Source organism: Trichosurus vulpecula, chromosome 4 (assembly GCF_011100635.1).
Source record: "Trichosurus vulpecula isolate mTriVul1 chromosome 4, mTriVul1.pri, whole genome shotgun sequence".
Classification (NCBI taxonomy): Eukaryota; Metazoa; Chordata; class Mammalia; order Diprotodontia; family Phalangeridae; genus Trichosurus; species Trichosurus vulpecula.
This window is the reverse complement of record NC_050576.1, coordinates 202,466,203-202,483,568: the sequence shown is the minus strand read 5'-3', so window position 1 is coordinate 202,483,568 and position 17,366 is coordinate 202,466,203. Positions and strand designations below refer to the sequence as shown.

The window sequence follows — 17,366 nt, the reverse complement described above, 5'->3', positions numbered from 1 at the left end:
GTGATAGTTTAAATTGTGGCAGTGAAGGAAAGTGGTAAGGGAAGATATAGAGGAGGAAAAGAAAGCTAAGGACAGAACCTTGAGAGATGCCTGCATTTAGGGAGCTGGAGGGTGAGGTCACAGCAGACATAGTGTCTGAGGAGGTAGGAGAATCAGAGGAGCACAGTGTGGCAGAAGTGAAGAGGAGACAGAGTATCAAGGAGGGAAGTTAACATTGTTGGACGTATAAGCTGCTAATTGAGGCATGAGCTGGTGGTGGAGAGGCTTCCAGTATAGATTGCTCTTACAGGAGAAGGGTAGTGTTTTTGGAGTGGGGGTGGGGGCATGTTTTGAAGAATAGGAGAGACTGTAGAAAAGGGGAATGAGCCAGTGTGGTTTTGAGGGTTAACTGGATGAAGAATAATGGGGTGATTGATGGAGCAGGGGCCTGGGAATGGGAAAGGATGGGATCAGAAGCACAGATGGAAAGATTAGCCTTAAAGAGGCGGCTTCATTCTCTGGGACAACATGAAGATGTAAAGTTGTGCAGGTATGGAAGAGAAGTTGAAGGAGCGCCTGTTGAATGGCTTCATTGTTTAGTATAAGGAGACCTTCCTTGTGGAAAGAGTGAATGTGGGGGCTTTGAGGGGACTAGAAGAAGCTTACCATCACTAGTTTTTTTTTTTTTTCTAGCTAGACTGCTACAATGCAAAACCTCTCTCCTCATGACCATCAGCTTTATCAGCTGAAAATGTGGTATCCCTTCTGGGGATTAAATGTGGTTTCATCATCCATTCTTCTTCCTGGAAAGAACTTGTTCTTTTCCAAAATATCTACATTGTTTTTGACTAGTAGTTTCTATGGAAGTGCCAGCTTTTAATTGAAAAGCTATGTTGCTGTCCTCTTAAGTAACAAGGACATCCCATGTGCTGCTTTTGAGAAGTTAGGGACAAGGGAAAATGGTTATCATTTACTCAAAAGGCTCAACACATTACAAGATGCTCTTTCTGTGGTATATTCACTTGTCTGCACCCACCCTGGATGTTATCTGTGAGGTGTTCCATTAAGTCTTTCTTTGATTGCCAGGTCCTGGTTCATGATTTCACCCAGTCATTACTTCTCGATAATGCTGGCTCTATCCTAGCTATGGCCACCAACTGGGATGAGCTAGAAATCCAGGAGGAGACAGAAACTGGGAGCAGTGTAACATCCAAGATTCGACTGCCAGCCCAGGTGAGATAAGTCACTTTTACGTGAGCCTTACTTAGAAGAACTGCTTCCTGAGAGGCGTAGGGAAAAGCCAGACAAATTTAGGTTCAGGTCCTGGTGCAAGCTTGGGCATATGATCACCTTTCTGAGCCATATTTAGTTTTGTCTTTTGTGAAGTAATTTCTTGCACTATTACCTTATAAAGTTGTAGGAAAAAGTTAAGTTTGTGAAACCACTTTATATTAAAGTGCTAACATGTAAGTAATCATATTACAAAGTCATCCATGACAAATAACCTAAGTGATTTGTTGTAATTTACTGGTTGAGGCACCATGAGTGTGCTAGGGCACACAGTTAACTAGTGGGAATTGAGAGACTGGGTATCCAATTTTCTGATGCCTTTCCTTTAATAGGAGCCAAAATAGCGTCACAGAGAGAGTAAAAGTTAGGACCTTACATCAGTTAAGGGTTAGCACTTCAAAGTTGTAGTAATTGCATTTCCCAGTTCCCAATTTTCCCACAATCCTGTAAAGTATGGCTTCCCAAACAAGGTTCTACCTTGTCTATGAATTTTGTTACCTATGGGCCATGAGAATGACAGCCTTCTCACAAAGGGTTTTTGCAAAAGTACCCGAGTGCAAATTTTCACTATTCTGGTTCTCCTCCTGAAGTCTGTGTGCTGTGTGTGAAGCACATTGTCCTGGAGTGGTATGTGGGGTAGAGATGGTTGATTTCAGAGGTCAAGATCCAGTCACATTACAAGAAGCCTTATATAGCTAAAACTGTTCTATTTTCCCCATGACCCATTTTGATGGCTTGCCAACTCCTTTCTAAATGACAATATTTGATTCTTGTAGCCATCCTGGTATGTACAGTCCTTCCTCTTCAGCCTGTGTCAGGAAATAAATCAGGTCGGAGGCCAGGCCTTGCCAAAAGCAACGCTGCAGGAGATGCTAAAGGGGTGCTTGGTTCAAGTATTAGCAGGCTATGAAAAGCTTTCTGAAGAGAAGACATTGAAGGTACGTTGTAGAGGCTCATCTCTGCCTAAAACATGTCTTGGGTTTCAGTAGCTCTGAGGGGGAGTTCAGACATAGAGCTCTTAGACATGCTTGGCAATAAACCTTCGCAACATTTGGGTCAGGTGCCAATTACTACTGAATATCTAAATGCCTTCCTCTCTCACCCAGTTAAATTATACCTTTTCCCAATCATGGGTTTCTAGCTGGTTTGCATTTTTAAGAATATGAAAGCACTCTCCACCTATTCTTCCTTTTTAAGCCTGTGCATACTCAAGTTTGATGTTGATCAAACTCAGCTCTTGGCTATATCTTTCCTACTGAGTGACTATGTAATTCCCATTGGTAGCTAGAACATCTAGTTTCCCTCCCTTTAATTTATTAGATATGCCTTTTTATAGCAGTCCTTAAAAATTGTCACTTAGCCCTCATTTGACCTGTCAGTACAGGGTGTAAATAGTCTGTCATAAATTGGAGACTTTAACTTTTAAACCAAGGTCTAATCTTTTACCTAGACACTTGGAATTTCACTTTAGAAGTCTTTTCTTGAAATATCAAAATTGAATTTGCCCAAGACTAATTCTGGATTGATTAGTACAGTGATTTCTAAACTTTCTTAATCGCAAATGCCTATTGGTAAAAAATTGTTGAGCACACACTCCTAGGAGGTGTAATTTACTTAAGAGTAAATAAAAATAAAAGCATATACATGTACTGCTGCACTAATTATGTACATTATAAAAGTTACACAAAAATAGAAATCTTAGAAGGGCGAGATAGATGAAATATTTCATCCTAGAGGCAAGTGAGCTACTGAAACTGATCACGTAGGGGACTGACATGCTCAGACCTGAGGCTTTGGGCATTTACATGGAGGATGACTTGGAGAGGGGAGAGACTGGAGGCTGGGATAATTAGAAGGCTATTGCGGTAGTCCGGGTGATGTGATGAGAGGATGAACTAGGGTGGGTGGCCTTTTGAATAGGGAAGGATAAAAAAGATGTGGTGGTAGAAACAGCCTAAGTATGTAAATGATTGGATATGTTGGGGGAGGGAAATAAAGAAGAAAAATCAATGAGATCTTTGACAACTCATCCATTTCTGCTTTTTCTGTGTAGTTCACTGTCCCTTCTAAAATGAAATGAATGGCAAGGGTGGAGGGGGAGTGGTGGTATTGGCTCCTCTTATTCACCAATCACTGCTCTAGGTACAGGGTGAAAGAGATTGTGGCATTTTCCCATTAGCACCTGTGTAGCTGCTGTTGTGGGGACTCAGGTCTCATTTTCCTTCAGAGATGACACCTGGCTCAGTAGAGGGAATAGGTGAGGCAGGGTAGAGGGATATGGTGTTGGGAACAGATCAGCTCTACCACTGGGTAGGAATGAACATGTCTTCCTTCCCATGCTGCAATTTGTTGACCATACACCCCCTAGGCATCAGGCCTAGTCCCTCCGGGGTGACACCACCCTTCCGACTTTGGAGACCACTAGGTTAACGAATGGCTGCTCAGGATGCTCACATAATTCCTCTTTGTGTTTGGGGAAAACAATTTGCAGAAAGAAGGTACATTCCCAATGACCCAGAACAGGGCGCTGCAGCTACTTTATGATCTGCGTTATCTCAATATTGTGCTGACAGTCAAAAGCGAAGAGGTGAAAAGTGTTCGAAGTAAACAAGACTCCAGGTATTGTACCTATAAGGCCATGTGAGGGTGGGGCAGTGGTGGAGTTAAGAAATTCGTTGGAAGCGAATTTTTTTTGCTTTGAAAATTAAGTGCCCACGTTGCTAATGAAATAGTGGTCATGTGAAGGCTGCTAAATTCCAGGTATAGGGTGTGATAGGTGTATGGAGAAAATAGGTTATCTGAATCTCATCTGTCACAACTCTGCAAACCTTAGGGTGTCGTTTGGCCCTCTTCCCCAAAATTAACACCACAGAATATAATCTGACTTCCTGAACACTACAGTCCAAATCTGAGGTTAATTAAAGTTGTGGAGGCTACTCTGCATCCAACTGTGGGATAGATGGTGAGCTACCATTTAAAAAGCAAAAACAAACAAATAGAGCAGATCCCAGTACTGGGTTTTTCTAGGATATGTATAGGTTTATATAATAAGTTTTCTTTTCAGGATTCTGAAAAGCAATTCTTATTCCAATTTTTTCTTTTCCAGAATCGAAAAAGTAACAGACTTCTTAGAAGGTCTCATAGATCCTTTTGACCTAGATGTCTTTACACCACACCTAAATAGCAACCTCAATCGCCTGGTGCAACGAACTTCAGTAAGTCAGATTGGGAACATGCTTCTGCCTGAGCTGTAAGCCTAGTGTGGGGGAGCTCAGGTTGCAAAATAAACAAGTTAAAGCATTTGGCAATACATTAGCACCTTCCTCTCAGCTGGAGAGAGTGAAGGAAAAGCCAAGCAAGTCCTCATTCTAGTTAAAGGTGAGTTCCACGGTATAGCAGGTACTAAGCTCGAGGCAGGTCAAGTTAAATCTTAACTCAGATGATCATTACAAAATCCTCCCCAAGTGGCTGGATATAAAGATTGACCTTTAAAAACTGTAGCAAGGAAAACTTAACAAAATACAAATAGCTTCCTGTGATCACTGGTAAGAAATCACTTTTAGATTTAGTATTCTCAACTCAAAGCAGAAAACGTTGATCAGAAGCAGTATTTAACCTAAAAGAACACTTCCACACGTTAAGAAGGCAACAAATAGAAGATGGCCATCTTAATTTGTCCCTGTTTTTTAAAATTTCCCAGGTTCTGTTTGGGTTGCTAACTGGTACAGACAATCAGTTTTCTGCCCGGAGCAGCACTTTCAACTCCCAAGAACCCCATAACATACTGCCACTGGCATCAAGTCAGATCAGGTAATCTTTGACATGGGATTTCATCTAAGCCCTGGGGTTTTCTGGTGACTCTTCTGAAACCTCTGGATTCCACCTTTCAGATTTGGACTTCTTCCACTTAGCGCGACCAGCACGAGAAAGGCTAAGTCCACTAGCCGAAGCACAGAACCCAAAGACCAGGTTAGTGAGCACAGCTTCTGAAACCTACATCCCATGGCTCTCCCTCCCCACTTTCCCCAGAACCTTTGGGGGAATCTCCCTCTTAAATACTAAGAAAGAACTAAATGACAACATGCACTAATGCTGCATTTAATGGTGGCGCGATACAAGTACAAGGTCTTACTAGATTGAGCTGATAGATGTTTAAAAGACGATCATGTTTAGACATTAAGCAGCCTCACAGTGGAGAGAGTATTTTAGGCTGCTAATACTATAGAAAATTCCTTAAAAGATAGGATGGAGTTTTATTTAGCATACTAGGGAGGGGACTACAGTTACATAGCCAGCCCCAGAAAATTATTGTACTCATCTGGAAAACAGAAAAAACTGTTTTGTCCTACTCATGGTTTCATCCTCCACAACATATTTGTTAGGAGAAAACAGGAAACTTATTGCTTTTTCAAGCTGTTTGCCATGCAGTAAAGCCTGCAGTAATCTTACTGGGGTATTTCAAAACTGAAACCAGTTCTCTCCCCTTAGTATCTATACCATCTGTCTGCCCTGTATCTATAACTGAAAAGCAGATGTTAGTTTTGTATTCTTTTCCCATTCTGTGCAGACCACCCCGTTAGGACCTTCTTCCTAAAAACTTGTAGATTTTACAGGTTTTTTAAAGGGTGGTGAGAGGAAGAGAGAAAATACAATCCCCCCAAGAATAATTAGACTTCGATTTAGAAAAAGTTATGCCCATTTCAAAGGTGTTTTGCCTCTGGTGCTGTAATTTCTTCAGAACATTAAAACTTCCTTCCTCTTCAAGTGTCTATGGCAAATCCTATTCACACTAAAGAAGCCAGCAGTGGGAAGGAAGCTCGTTCTTTTCCTTTAAAACTTGACTTAGTAGTTTTGTCACGCAAGTAAAAGTTGATACCAGTCAAGAGAAGTAGTTCCTTCAAATCCAGTCTTTTTCTAACCTTACCTACTGGAGGGGGGGGAAGGTTCTTTCACTAGCAATCCCAATAGTTTAAGATCTGCTTTTATGTGCTGGGTGGCTTTCAGAACAGAAGACTGTAGTGGGTAAGCAGGTAAGAGAATCCTGGTAGAATCTAAGGCACTTTCCTTTCAATCTAATGGCAGGTTGTACTTCCAACACTCTCCAGAGCAGATGATGACATGATGCGTCCTGGTTCCTTGTTCAGACAGCTTGTCACAGAGGAGGAAGACACATCTACGCCATCTCTCTTCAAACTTAGTTGGCTCTCTAGTATGACTAAATAAAATGAAGCAACTTATTGGGACATACCTCTCCTTTCCTAAATAAATACTACCATGTACTTATTAGTGCCTCTGCTAATTTGTTTCTAAGTTCCACCAATTTTTGTGGTTTCGATGAAGACATGTGGCCCCCTAGTGACTATTAGAAGGTACTTCAAATATTAAATTGAACCTAAGCTAACACATAGTTCTACAGTACCTGTTACCTTAAACACCAGCTCAGGTTGCTTAGTCTTTACCATTAGTCATTTGTGCCTTGCTAGACACAACAGGTGGAATTATCACAAAATCATTTAAGCTGTTAACATACATTTGTGTCTGAGACAAAAGTCACAAATACAGTACAACTTCTTGTCTTTCAAAACTGTGCAGTGTTTGCTAAGAAGCTTGAAATCTAGCCTTTGGAGGATTAATGATATCATAGAAATAATCAGGGTTTAAGGAAGTATCTAAAAAGCATTCTCCCTGGAATGCAAATGCTTACATAGAGAATAGAAGACAGATTGTAGGGAGGGTGCTTCCATCTTATAAAGGCTAATCTAATAAGCTTGGTCTAATTTTTCTCCCCCTGTAACAGGGGAAATTAATTTCAATAGGACATCTGCATACTGAGAGGTAGTATGATAGCCAACTTCAGTCCCAGACAGAAGCAAGCTCTTTTATACTTTGGGAAATAAAACTAATGTTTTTCATGCAAACCAGTCTTTACTAGTTTACTGAATTTTTTTTAAAAAATATTTAAAATTTGAGGACCCCATGTTTTAAAAGGACTCCTTGCACAAAGTAGTAAGTTTCCAATTGGTTTCCAAATCTGAAATGGAGCCAGTATGGACTCTTAACATGCAGATGCGGTTTCCTCCTACCGTCACCTTCACTGGGATGACACCCACCCTGAAAAGAATCCCATAAAAATGGCTTCAAAGCCCCTCTGAAATTGCAATAGTGCAGCAAAACCACAAGTAAACAAATGCCTGCTAACCTGTTATTTCAAATATAGACTGAAAAGCCAACAGGCATATTTTGTGCAATTTTTTAACAAACTTTTTAAGTTGAAATATCAAATCTGCACAGTGCTGTCCCTTCACAGAAGGCAAGGAACTGCTAGTTCATCATGTAGGAGGTCGTCCTCGGTGCTGTAGGCTATAAAAGTGTGCCTCCTTCAGAATCTGGTTGATGTGGAAGTAAGGGCCTTGGCATAGTGCAGACTGCTCCTGTAAGGACTGAGGGGTATTAGGGCTGGATCCGGTAATTATCTGGTTTAAGCTGCTTTCTTGAACACTTCCCCTGTCTGGGCTATTGATGCTGCTGCTGGTACTACTGCTGCTGCTGCTACCACCACTGTCACTGCTTGAAGACTAGAAAAGAAGAGAAAAGAGAGAAGAGGGTTAATGGCAATAATATTAACTCTGCTTGTCCTCTTATACTCAGAACATTTAGAAGAACCCATATTATTCATTCCCCTTAACACTTCTGACATTCTACTTTTTTTACCGCCCATTCCAACAACTACTATGTAGAAAGGAATTTCTGGACCTCCAGAGAACATGTCAATCACTGGGAGCAGGCTACAGTGTCAGTAACATTCTAACCATCAAAAGAAAAGGAAGAATGAAAGGAAGGGGAAAAGGAAAGAGGCAAAAAAAAAAAAAGGCAAAGCAAAAAAGCAACTTTTGCCACAATTTTGTAGTTCTTACCTGATCATGAGCTATACTGTACTATTACAATGCAAGAAGTATATTTTGCTCAATCTTTCATAAAATTCCAGAAGTCTGTGTAAAAAATTGGCATTCCTGTTTGCCATTAATTTTACCACTTTTTAAACGAACTCAGCTGACACAGTGCTTCCTGCTGTCATATGGGACATATCTGACATCATTGTCAGATTTTATTCTCAATATTAGGTCTCTGAAAAGAGGTCTTCCAACAGAACTCATTTCAAAATTAGGTTATTATACTTAACCCCAAGTAACTAGGTTAGGAACATTTATTGCATTCCTAAGATTCAAAATTTAACAAACCAATATAAAAAACCTTAAAGGATGTCAATACTATCAACAAAGCAAGGGAAGAAAACCTAAGAAATTTAGAGTTTTAGTAATGATCCTATGCACAGTGAAAATTTAAATTTATGATCTTTCCAACTATTCCTTTGAATTCCTTGAGAGGCAGAAATGAGATTTAAAGAAACACTTGTTTTGCTGCTCTTTTGTTAGAGTTGCTAAATAACGGCTATCATTTAAATTTGAAATGTCATCTGGGTATATATAATTAAAAAAATAAAAATAAGTTTTAATCATGTCAAGTTCAACACATATGCATGACCACTTGTAATAGCATGGATGACAATATTAGGAAAAGAGACATCCTAATAACATAACAAAACTCATATTCCACCAGTCATCTGGGTCTATTCAACATGCGTTACACAAATTTTTACTAGAAGAAGCCAAGCAAATTCAGAAAGATGAAGATACAGTTCTTTTTTAAGCTCAAGAAAGTAATTAAGCCATCTGAAGACAGGTTGAAGAATTTATCCACCATAAGAGTGACAGTATTGTTAGCTGTAAAAATGAAGTTCATACATATGTGGACTTTACACATAATTTAAAAATTAGCAAGTCAAAATAAGACGGCATCTTCACTGCAGGAATATATATCCTAGACTGTATCTGCTAAAGACTCCATTTGAACAGGCCCCTGGGTTAATGAACAGCAGTCATAAAGTAAGTTTGCTACACTGGATAAGTAACCCACCGCACAGAACACTTTGTTTCCTCTTAGTCTGTTTTCTTTACTGTTTTTCGTTACGGGTGCTGTCTGAAAATTAAGGTGAGAACTATAATCAGTTTCTAATCAAGCTTTCATTTTAAGTTATAATATAGCAAAGTCTACAATTGTAATGACAAAGTTGGTAATTCTTGGTGAAATGGCAATATCTATTTCAAAATTGTAAAAGAAAGATTTGAAAAAGTAAAAACAAAGTACCCCTGAATAAAGTAAACTTCAACCCAAATTCAATTTAAGTCATACACTTGAGCACCACTGAAAATACTCCATGACAAAAGATCTCATTAATTTAGATCAACCATTTCTGAATTTATAACATGGTCCTTAAACTACAAAAACAAAAAATTCCATTTATTACAATAGCATAAACAAGATTGGGAGAACATTTAATCTTTCAAACTTCTCAATTCTAAAAGCATTCTGGAGGTGCACTATACATAAATGAATGCATCTAATATTTCTTATCTATGAAAAGAAAGGCCTATATAGTATTCCCTATTTGATAACAATTATTTACAAGGATTATGTGAAAGTAATAAAACTACATTTAGATAGAATCATTCCTAAGATTTCTATAATCCTATGAAACCTTTTGTCATTCTTTTAAAAATACTCTCTACAAACACACCCTACCCCCATAGTTGTCCCCAAGAAACACTGTTTCACCATTAAATCACATTACACATCAGAGCCAAATTCAATCACCCATTTGTAACACTGTTCCTGTGGCACTAAGCATAATGTTACTTCATCTATCTTACATTTTTCCGTGGAACCAATTAAGGACTTAAGTGGAATGTGAAATGAGTGGAATGAGAAAGATGTTACCCAAAATTGGTACAAATCAACAAACATTTATTTATTAAGGATCCACAATGCGCAAAGCACCATGCTGTGGAAAATGGGTCACTATCATGTAGTTTCCAACTACAACATGTAGTATTAGACGATATGTGCATTAAAGAGGGGCAAAAGCAAGGAATGGCTGAATGAAGAGACATGCAAGAAGAGAACAGAGTGAATAAAGGTGATACCAGATGAACTGGACTTTAAAGAATAAATAGAAATAACAAATGGGCAGAAGGTGAGGGAAGCTATACATTCTGGACAAAGTGTATGGAGGTGCAAACAAACCAGAGGACCGAGAGTATCCGGTTTGGCTGGAGCAGAGAGTACACGGTAATGAATGGGAAAAGGTTTGAAAGGTAAGGTTAGACAACTCAAAGGCACAAGATTTTACTTTGTAGGCAATTTAGAGTTAATGACTAATAGAATGACATGACCTAGGCATGAGAAAGTTAGTTAGTAAGCATGGATAAAAGCATGGGTGAGACATTATACTAGTCCAGGTAGGTAGAACAATAATGATGGCTACAGGAACAAAGAAGAAAGGACATATGTGAGAAAGATGCTATGAAGGTAAAATGGTCACAACATGGTAAATGTCATGACAGCTAGGTGGTGCAGTGAATACAGTCCTGGAATCAGAAAGACTTGAGTTCAAATCCTACCACTTCCTAGCTGTGTGACCCTGGGTAAGTCAATCAATCTGTCTCAGCTTCAGTTTCCTCATCTATAAAAGAAATAATAATGATAATACCTATTCCTCAATATTTGGACAATCAAATGAGACCAAGCACTTATATAAATGATGAAATATAAATTATTAAATGATTGGCCATGAGAGGGAATGAAAACTAAAAAGATTATCCCACTCCTCACCCCAAAGACTAGTAGTGTCTGTCACAGAACAAAATGTTGAGCATGAGAGAGAAGTTACTGAGTGAAATTAATGAATGAGTGAAAAGTTTAGGGGGAAAACATAAGCTCTGTCCAGGATCATACATTTAGAGATAAAAGAGACTTAAGAAGTCCCCTAGTCTATGCTTTTCAATTAATGAACAAATATAAAAGTAAATATTAGTTAATTGGGGAAGACACTAATAGTTAGGAAATATTTCGTAACTGCTAGAAGTGACCTTTGAAGGAGGCTGGGGATTCTGAGAATCTCTTCATTTTATAGATGGAGAAACAGACTGAGGGTTGAGTGACTTGCCCAAGGTCTTCTGATCTCACATCTAGTACTCTTTCCACTTCACAGTGTGAGGTGCTGACAAAGGACCTTGCAATTGGAAATGTAGATCTGAAGGTCAGAGAGGGCAAGACTAGAGATATGAAGCTTATGAGTGATTTGCAAGGACGCAGTAATTAAAGGTTTGAGAGTGACTGAGATTACATGACAATAATTACAGGCAAGCTATTTTGTAAAAACTCACCTGTTGGAGCTTTCTCATAACCTGTTGGGGGTTCCAAGGTCATGAAGGAACTGAGATGACCAAAGACAGAGATTCAGGGAAAAAAAACTACATATATTAAGGGAAATGGAGGAACAGAGGCAGAGACAGAGGCAGAACTAGAAGAGAGTAGTGTCTCTGTGGTCAAAGGACGATCGATAGTGTCAAAGGGTATAAAGACTAAAAAAAGGATATGGGTTTTACGACTAGGTAACTGTAGAAAGCAGTTTCTGTGGATCACTGAAAGCAGAAGATAGATGACAATGGATTAAGGAGTAAGGCAGGGAATATGTGGAAGCACTGGGATGTGGACTTTTTCTAAAAAACTGAGCAGTGAAAGGGAAGAGATTTAGGACAATAAGTAGCTGGGGGTGATGGGTCAATAAAGTTTTCTGTTATGTTTTTGAGATGGGATGGTTATGGTAGGTATGTGGGGAAGAGCTGGTACTAAGGCAGAACTAAAGGAGGGAGAAAAGCAACTGCTGGAGGAAGGTCCTAGTGACAAGAATTCAAGGACATAGGCAGAGAGGAATCTCTAAATGAAGATCAGGGATACTTCAGTGACCAAAGGAAAGAATCTAAGCAAAGATACTGAGAAGTACTGAGGACTAAAAGAGAATAAGCCAAAACCAGTTTTACTTTATTTCCCAGTTCTAAGAATATACCTGTTGTGTAAAAACTATCAAGGTCACCTCAATACTCAGAGCTACCAAAAGAATACATTTGGGACAGCTGGGTGGCACAGTGAATAGAACACTGGCCCTGGGGTCAGGAGGACCTGCTTTCAAATCTGGCCTCAGACACTTGACACTTACTAGATGTGTGACCTTGGGCAAGTTACTTAACCCCAACTGCCTTACCTCTTCCCTCCAAAAAAAAAAAAGTACATTTAATTAGTGGGAGAGGGGAGAACATCAGAGAGCACTTCAGACTTACTCCTCTTCACATACTCTATGTTCCAGGCAAGCTTGGCCCACTACCCATTACTGAACTCAATATGCCATCTCTGGATACTTACCCATAGGTGCCTCCTTCCATAATTTATGATATTCTTCCTGATGTCTCCAGGTTGTTACTTCTCTCAGTCTTCAAATTACCTTGTATTTAGTTATGTGTCTATATGTTAATCACCCCCTTCTCCTCCTCCTCTCAGAAAGTCAGTCCCTTGAGGAAGGACTCACTCTTTTGATCTGTTTCCCAAGGACCCAACACAGTAATAGACTAGTCCTCAAGGTTTACTGAAGAGATCTCTTAAGGCATAAAACTGAATTCTAAAGGCCTAGGGGGAAAGGGAGGGATTTACATTTTAAGTTCTGAGCTGTCTCCCTCCCCTCCCCTTCCCAATCCACATTAGAGGCCATCATTTGACATATATGTCAATATATGTAAAACCATACTGTGTATATATTTCTATTTATCAGTTCTTTCTCTGGAGGTAGATAGCATCTTCCTTCATAGGTCTTTTGTAGTTGATTTGAGTATTTATAATACTCAAAATAACTTAGTGGTTCAGTTATTCTTTGAACAATATTACTGTTACTACAGATTCTGCATATTTCGAATCTTTATTATTTCATGCAACCTCATCGTTTCTGATAGAATAAAACAGTATTCTATCACAATCATATACCACAACTTGTTTAGCCATACCTCAACTGATGAGCATCCCCCTCAATTTCCAGTTCTTTGATATCACAAAGAGAGCTGCTATAAATATTTTAGAACATACAGGTTCTTTTCCTTTTTTCCTGATCACCTTAGGAAACAGAATTAATAGCAGCATTCCTGGGTCCGAAAGGAGGCATTTTAAGAGCTAACCAGCACTAAGTGCCTATTACGACCTAAAAATCTAAAAACTGTGTAACAGTCAGTTTTTCAGTCTACACTTTGTTCTCACAGTAAGTTCACTCCTTCTTCCAAAGAGAAATGGTGATTTCTATGTAACTGTGTATTAATATTGTTTAAGAGACTAAAGCAATCGTGTTGAGAATCTCAGAAATACACTCACCACTGACTAATTAACAGGCCTCCCTCAAGCAGTTTTCTTAGTTTTAGTTTTGTGGTAGCATTCATGACTTCTTCTAAAAGTCATAAAGTGTAGCACACAAATCCTCTCACTTCAAGAGCAAAGTGATTTTAGGCAGATGTCCATAAAATAATATTCCAATCAATATACAAATTCCATAACTCAACTCAAGAGTTTCTGCCAGAAACAAATGTTCATACAAAGACTGGCTGTGCCAAAGTTTGTCTTCACTTCCCTGAAACTGTGATTAAAGTTTACTGTCCATCAACACCTGACAAGGTACTTTCATGACACCTTTATGGTAAAACAATAGAGGATCTGAGAGGCTGAACTGTGAAAAAGAATCCCTTGCAAATACATATGAGCCACAGGTATGAAGAAAAATGTAGAGTACTGAAATGTGAGATCATAAATTGTATGTCAGATCCTCAAAAGAGTAATTATCCTCAAGGTTTATAGAATAGGACTTGTATTATCAGTTTAAAAAAGACCTTTTATTAAAAATAGGCAACTGTGGGAAAAGAGTTTGGTAACTGGGTAAGAAAATCTTTGCAGCAAGTTTCTCTGATAAAGGTGTCAACCAAGATATATATGTAATTTGTTCAAATTCATAAGGCTATGAGCCATTTCCTAATAAATAGTCAAAGGCTATGAAGAGGTCATAAAATGCTCCAAATCATCAATGATTAGAGGAATGCAAATGAAAATGACTCCGGAAATCACATCTTCTGCCTATCAAATTGGCAAAGACAACAAGTGAGGAAAATGACAAACGCTGGAGGAGCTGTACAAAAAGCAGCATACTGATGCACTGTTGGTGAAGCTGTAAACTGGTCTAGCTTTTCTGGAAAGCAATTTGGAAAAAAAGGCACTGAATTGTGCATACATACCCCTTTAACTCAACTATACCACTATGATGCCTATATCCCAAAGAGGTGAAAGGAAGAAGAAAAGGGCCCATATGTACAAAAATATTTACAATAACTCTTTTCATAGTAGCCCTAAACTGGAAACTAAGGGGTAGCCCACCCATTAGCAGAGCGAATTATGGCATATAAACGTAATGGGAATATTACTATATCATTAAAAAAATAACAAAATAGAGTTTCAAAAGAAATTGGTAAAATTTCTAATATCTGAGGCAAAGTGAGCAGAATTAGGACAATTTACATACTAACAACACTAAAACAATCTTGAAAGAATTTAGAATTCTGATTAATACAATACACCACAAGTCTGCAGGACTGAAGATGCATCCCAGAGTGTTGATGGACCTAAAGTCTAAAACAAAGACATGTAGATTTGAATATGGCCAACGTGGGAAATTGCTTTACTGGACTGTGGATATTGTGGGTTGTTTGGGTTTTTTTTGGTGAGGGGGAAAGTGGGCTAATTATTCTACAAGGAGATGGGGGGAGGGGGAAAGCATTTTATTAAACTGCCATAGTCCCTGCTCTCAAGGCGGAGGCAGTGGTGTGGAAGGATTAAAAAACAAAACAAAACAAAGTAAGGAGACCTTTTCTAGCATGAAAGGAAATCCAAATTACTCCTATAATCCCAAGAATAGAGCTTTACTTTTTTTAAGTTTTGGAATGATTTTTAAAACTGTCAATTTAAACACTAAAAAATGAACATTTCCATAGAATAGAATAATACTGGACAGGAAACTGTGAATCTTTATGATGCAGAGCTTACTTTTCTTTTAATGTATAAACATATTAATGTGAAGGTATATGTAAAACCTATATCAGATTGCATACCCTCTTGGGTGGGGAGGGGGGAGGAGAGGAAGGGGGAAAAATTTGAAACTCAAAAACTTGTGGAACTGAATGTTGTAAACTAAAAATGAATTTAAAAGAAAAAATAACAGGAAAAGTACAAAAAAAAGAAAAAAATTTAATGGAGAAAATTTTTTAAAAAAGAAGTATAAACATATAACTTCAAATCTGTCCTGCTTGTTGTCTGTGATTCTTTTTGGCCTTCCTCTGGTTCTATTCTCTCTCTCTGGAGAGGGGGTAGTACACAACCTTCCCACCTCCAACAGAAAAAGAAAAAACTAGATGATGTTACAAAATTACATAGTGAAATAAAACAAATTCCTACATTGGCCTAGTCCCCAAATGTATGTCCTTTTGCATGTTGAATCCATCATGCCTCTGGAGATGGGCAACATGCTTCCTTCATCACTGATACTGTGGAGTGGTGGTAGGTCTTTTCATTGATCAGCATTTTAAAAAGTCTTTCAAAGCTGTCTTTACCAGTGTTGGTGTAACTGTTTTCCTGATTCTGCTCTTTATCAGTTCATAGAAGTTTTCAGGTTTCCCTAAAATGATCCTGTCATTCCTTATAGTGAAGACGTATAATTTGTTCAGTTATTCATTCCCCAACTGATGGAGAATCACTCTTTAGTTTTCAGGGTATTTTTTTGCTACTGCAAAAAGGAGCTTGTACATATAGATCCTTTTCCTTTTATTTCTTTGCAGGTATAGAACTAATAATGAGTCAATGGGTACGCACAATTTGTGACTTTAGGGGCACAAAACTACTGGACCAGCACCACAAACAGTACAGTAATGGCTTTAAAAAATCATTTGGCAAACATTTATTTTTTTCTCTTTCCCATCCTACTGAAGAAAACAAAACAAAACCTTAACAAATATACGTAGTCAAGTAAAACAAATTCCCATGTTGCCTATATGCAAAAATTTGTGTCTCATTCTATAACTAGAGTCCACATCGCCTTATGCCAGGAGATGTATATATAGATGCTTCATCAGTCCACTGGAACTGAGGCTGGTCACTTCACTGATTAACATACCTATTTTTTGCACAGTCATTTCAACTGTGGTTTCCCTTCTTGTCATCTTTGCCAATATGATAGGTATAAGGTAAAGCCCCAAAGTTTCATTAATTGCATTTGTCAAATTAGTAGTGAAACAGAACATATTTCATATGAAAAAAATTTGGGTTTCTTCCTTTGAAAACTGCCTGTTCATAATCTTTGACTATCTATTGGGAGATGGCTATATATTTCAATCAGTTCTTTTCTTGGTTATGAGACCTTTATCAGAGAAACTTGCTATAAGGTCCACCCCCAAGTCCCCAGTTAACTGTTTCTCTTCTAATTTTAATTACATTGGTTTGGTTTTTGCAAAACCTTTAAATAAATTCTCTAATCAAAACTGCCCATTTTATCTCCTTTGATCCTCTATCTCTTGTTTGATCACCAACTCTTCTTCCTCTAGCTATGGTTCTGGAAGACATTTTCTTCCTTGTTCCTCTAATGTATTTATGTGACCTTTTCTATCTAAGTCATGTATCTGTTACTGTTCAGTTCTTTCAGTCGTGCCTAAACCCCATTTGAGGTTTTCTTTGCTAAAGATACTGGAGTTACTGGAGTGTTTTGTCATTTCCTTCTCCAGCTTATCTGATAGATGAGGAAATGGAGACAAACAAGGTTAAAGTGACTTGCCCAGGGTCACAAAGCTACTAAGTGTCTGAGGCCAGATTTGAACTCAGGTCTTCCTGACCTCAGGCCTAGCACTCTATCTGCACCATCTAGTTGCCTAAGTTCATGTATCTATTTGGAGCTTATCTTGGTATGGGATGTGAACTGTTATGCTATAACCAGTTTCTGCCAGAATGGTTTTTTTTTGGTTTTCTTAACAGTTTTTACCAAATAGTGAATCCTTCATTCAGTAGTCTTTGGAGCACAAGCTTTAATTCTTGACTGGTATTTTCAGGTAATATGGAAAGTTCACTTCATAGTC

General features: G+C 38.4%; 2 protein-coding genes across 3 annotated transcripts in view; one reads left to right on the top strand and one right to left on the bottom strand.

Moving 5' to 3' along the window:
- Positions 1-6,552, top strand: part of COG1 (component of oligomeric golgi complex 1) — a 17,744-nt gene extending 11,192 nt beyond the window's left edge. The window contains exons 8-14 of the mRNA XM_036755652.1: positions 1,066-1,212; positions 2,046-2,207; positions 3,761-3,888; positions 4,376-4,484; positions 4,970-5,079; positions 5,160-5,238; positions 6,352-6,552. Coding sequence (XP_036611547.1) covers positions 1,066-1,212; positions 2,046-2,207; positions 3,761-3,888; positions 4,376-4,484; positions 4,970-5,079; positions 5,160-5,238; positions 6,352-6,492 — 876 coding nt within the window. The 3' untranslated portion in view covers positions 6,493-6,552. The remainder of the gene's footprint in view (positions 1-1,065; positions 1,213-2,045; positions 2,208-3,760; positions 3,889-4,375; positions 4,485-4,969; positions 5,080-5,159; positions 5,239-6,351) is intronic.
- The window catches only part of FAM104A (family with sequence similarity 104 member A), a 25,553-nt gene continuing 13,538 nt past the window's right edge, over positions 5,352-17,366 (bottom strand). The window contains exons 3-4 of one of the 2 annotated variants that reach the window (XM_036757304.1): positions 9,244-9,306; positions 5,352-7,844 (exon numbers count right to left, since the gene is read on the bottom strand). In XM_036757304.1, the coding sequence (XP_036613199.1) occupies positions 7,599-7,844; positions 9,244-9,306 (309 nt within the window). In that variant the 3' untranslated portion in view covers positions 5,352-7,598. The remainder of the gene's footprint in view (positions 7,845-9,243; positions 9,307-17,366) is intronic. The other variant, XM_036757305.1, reaches the window with a different exon arrangement.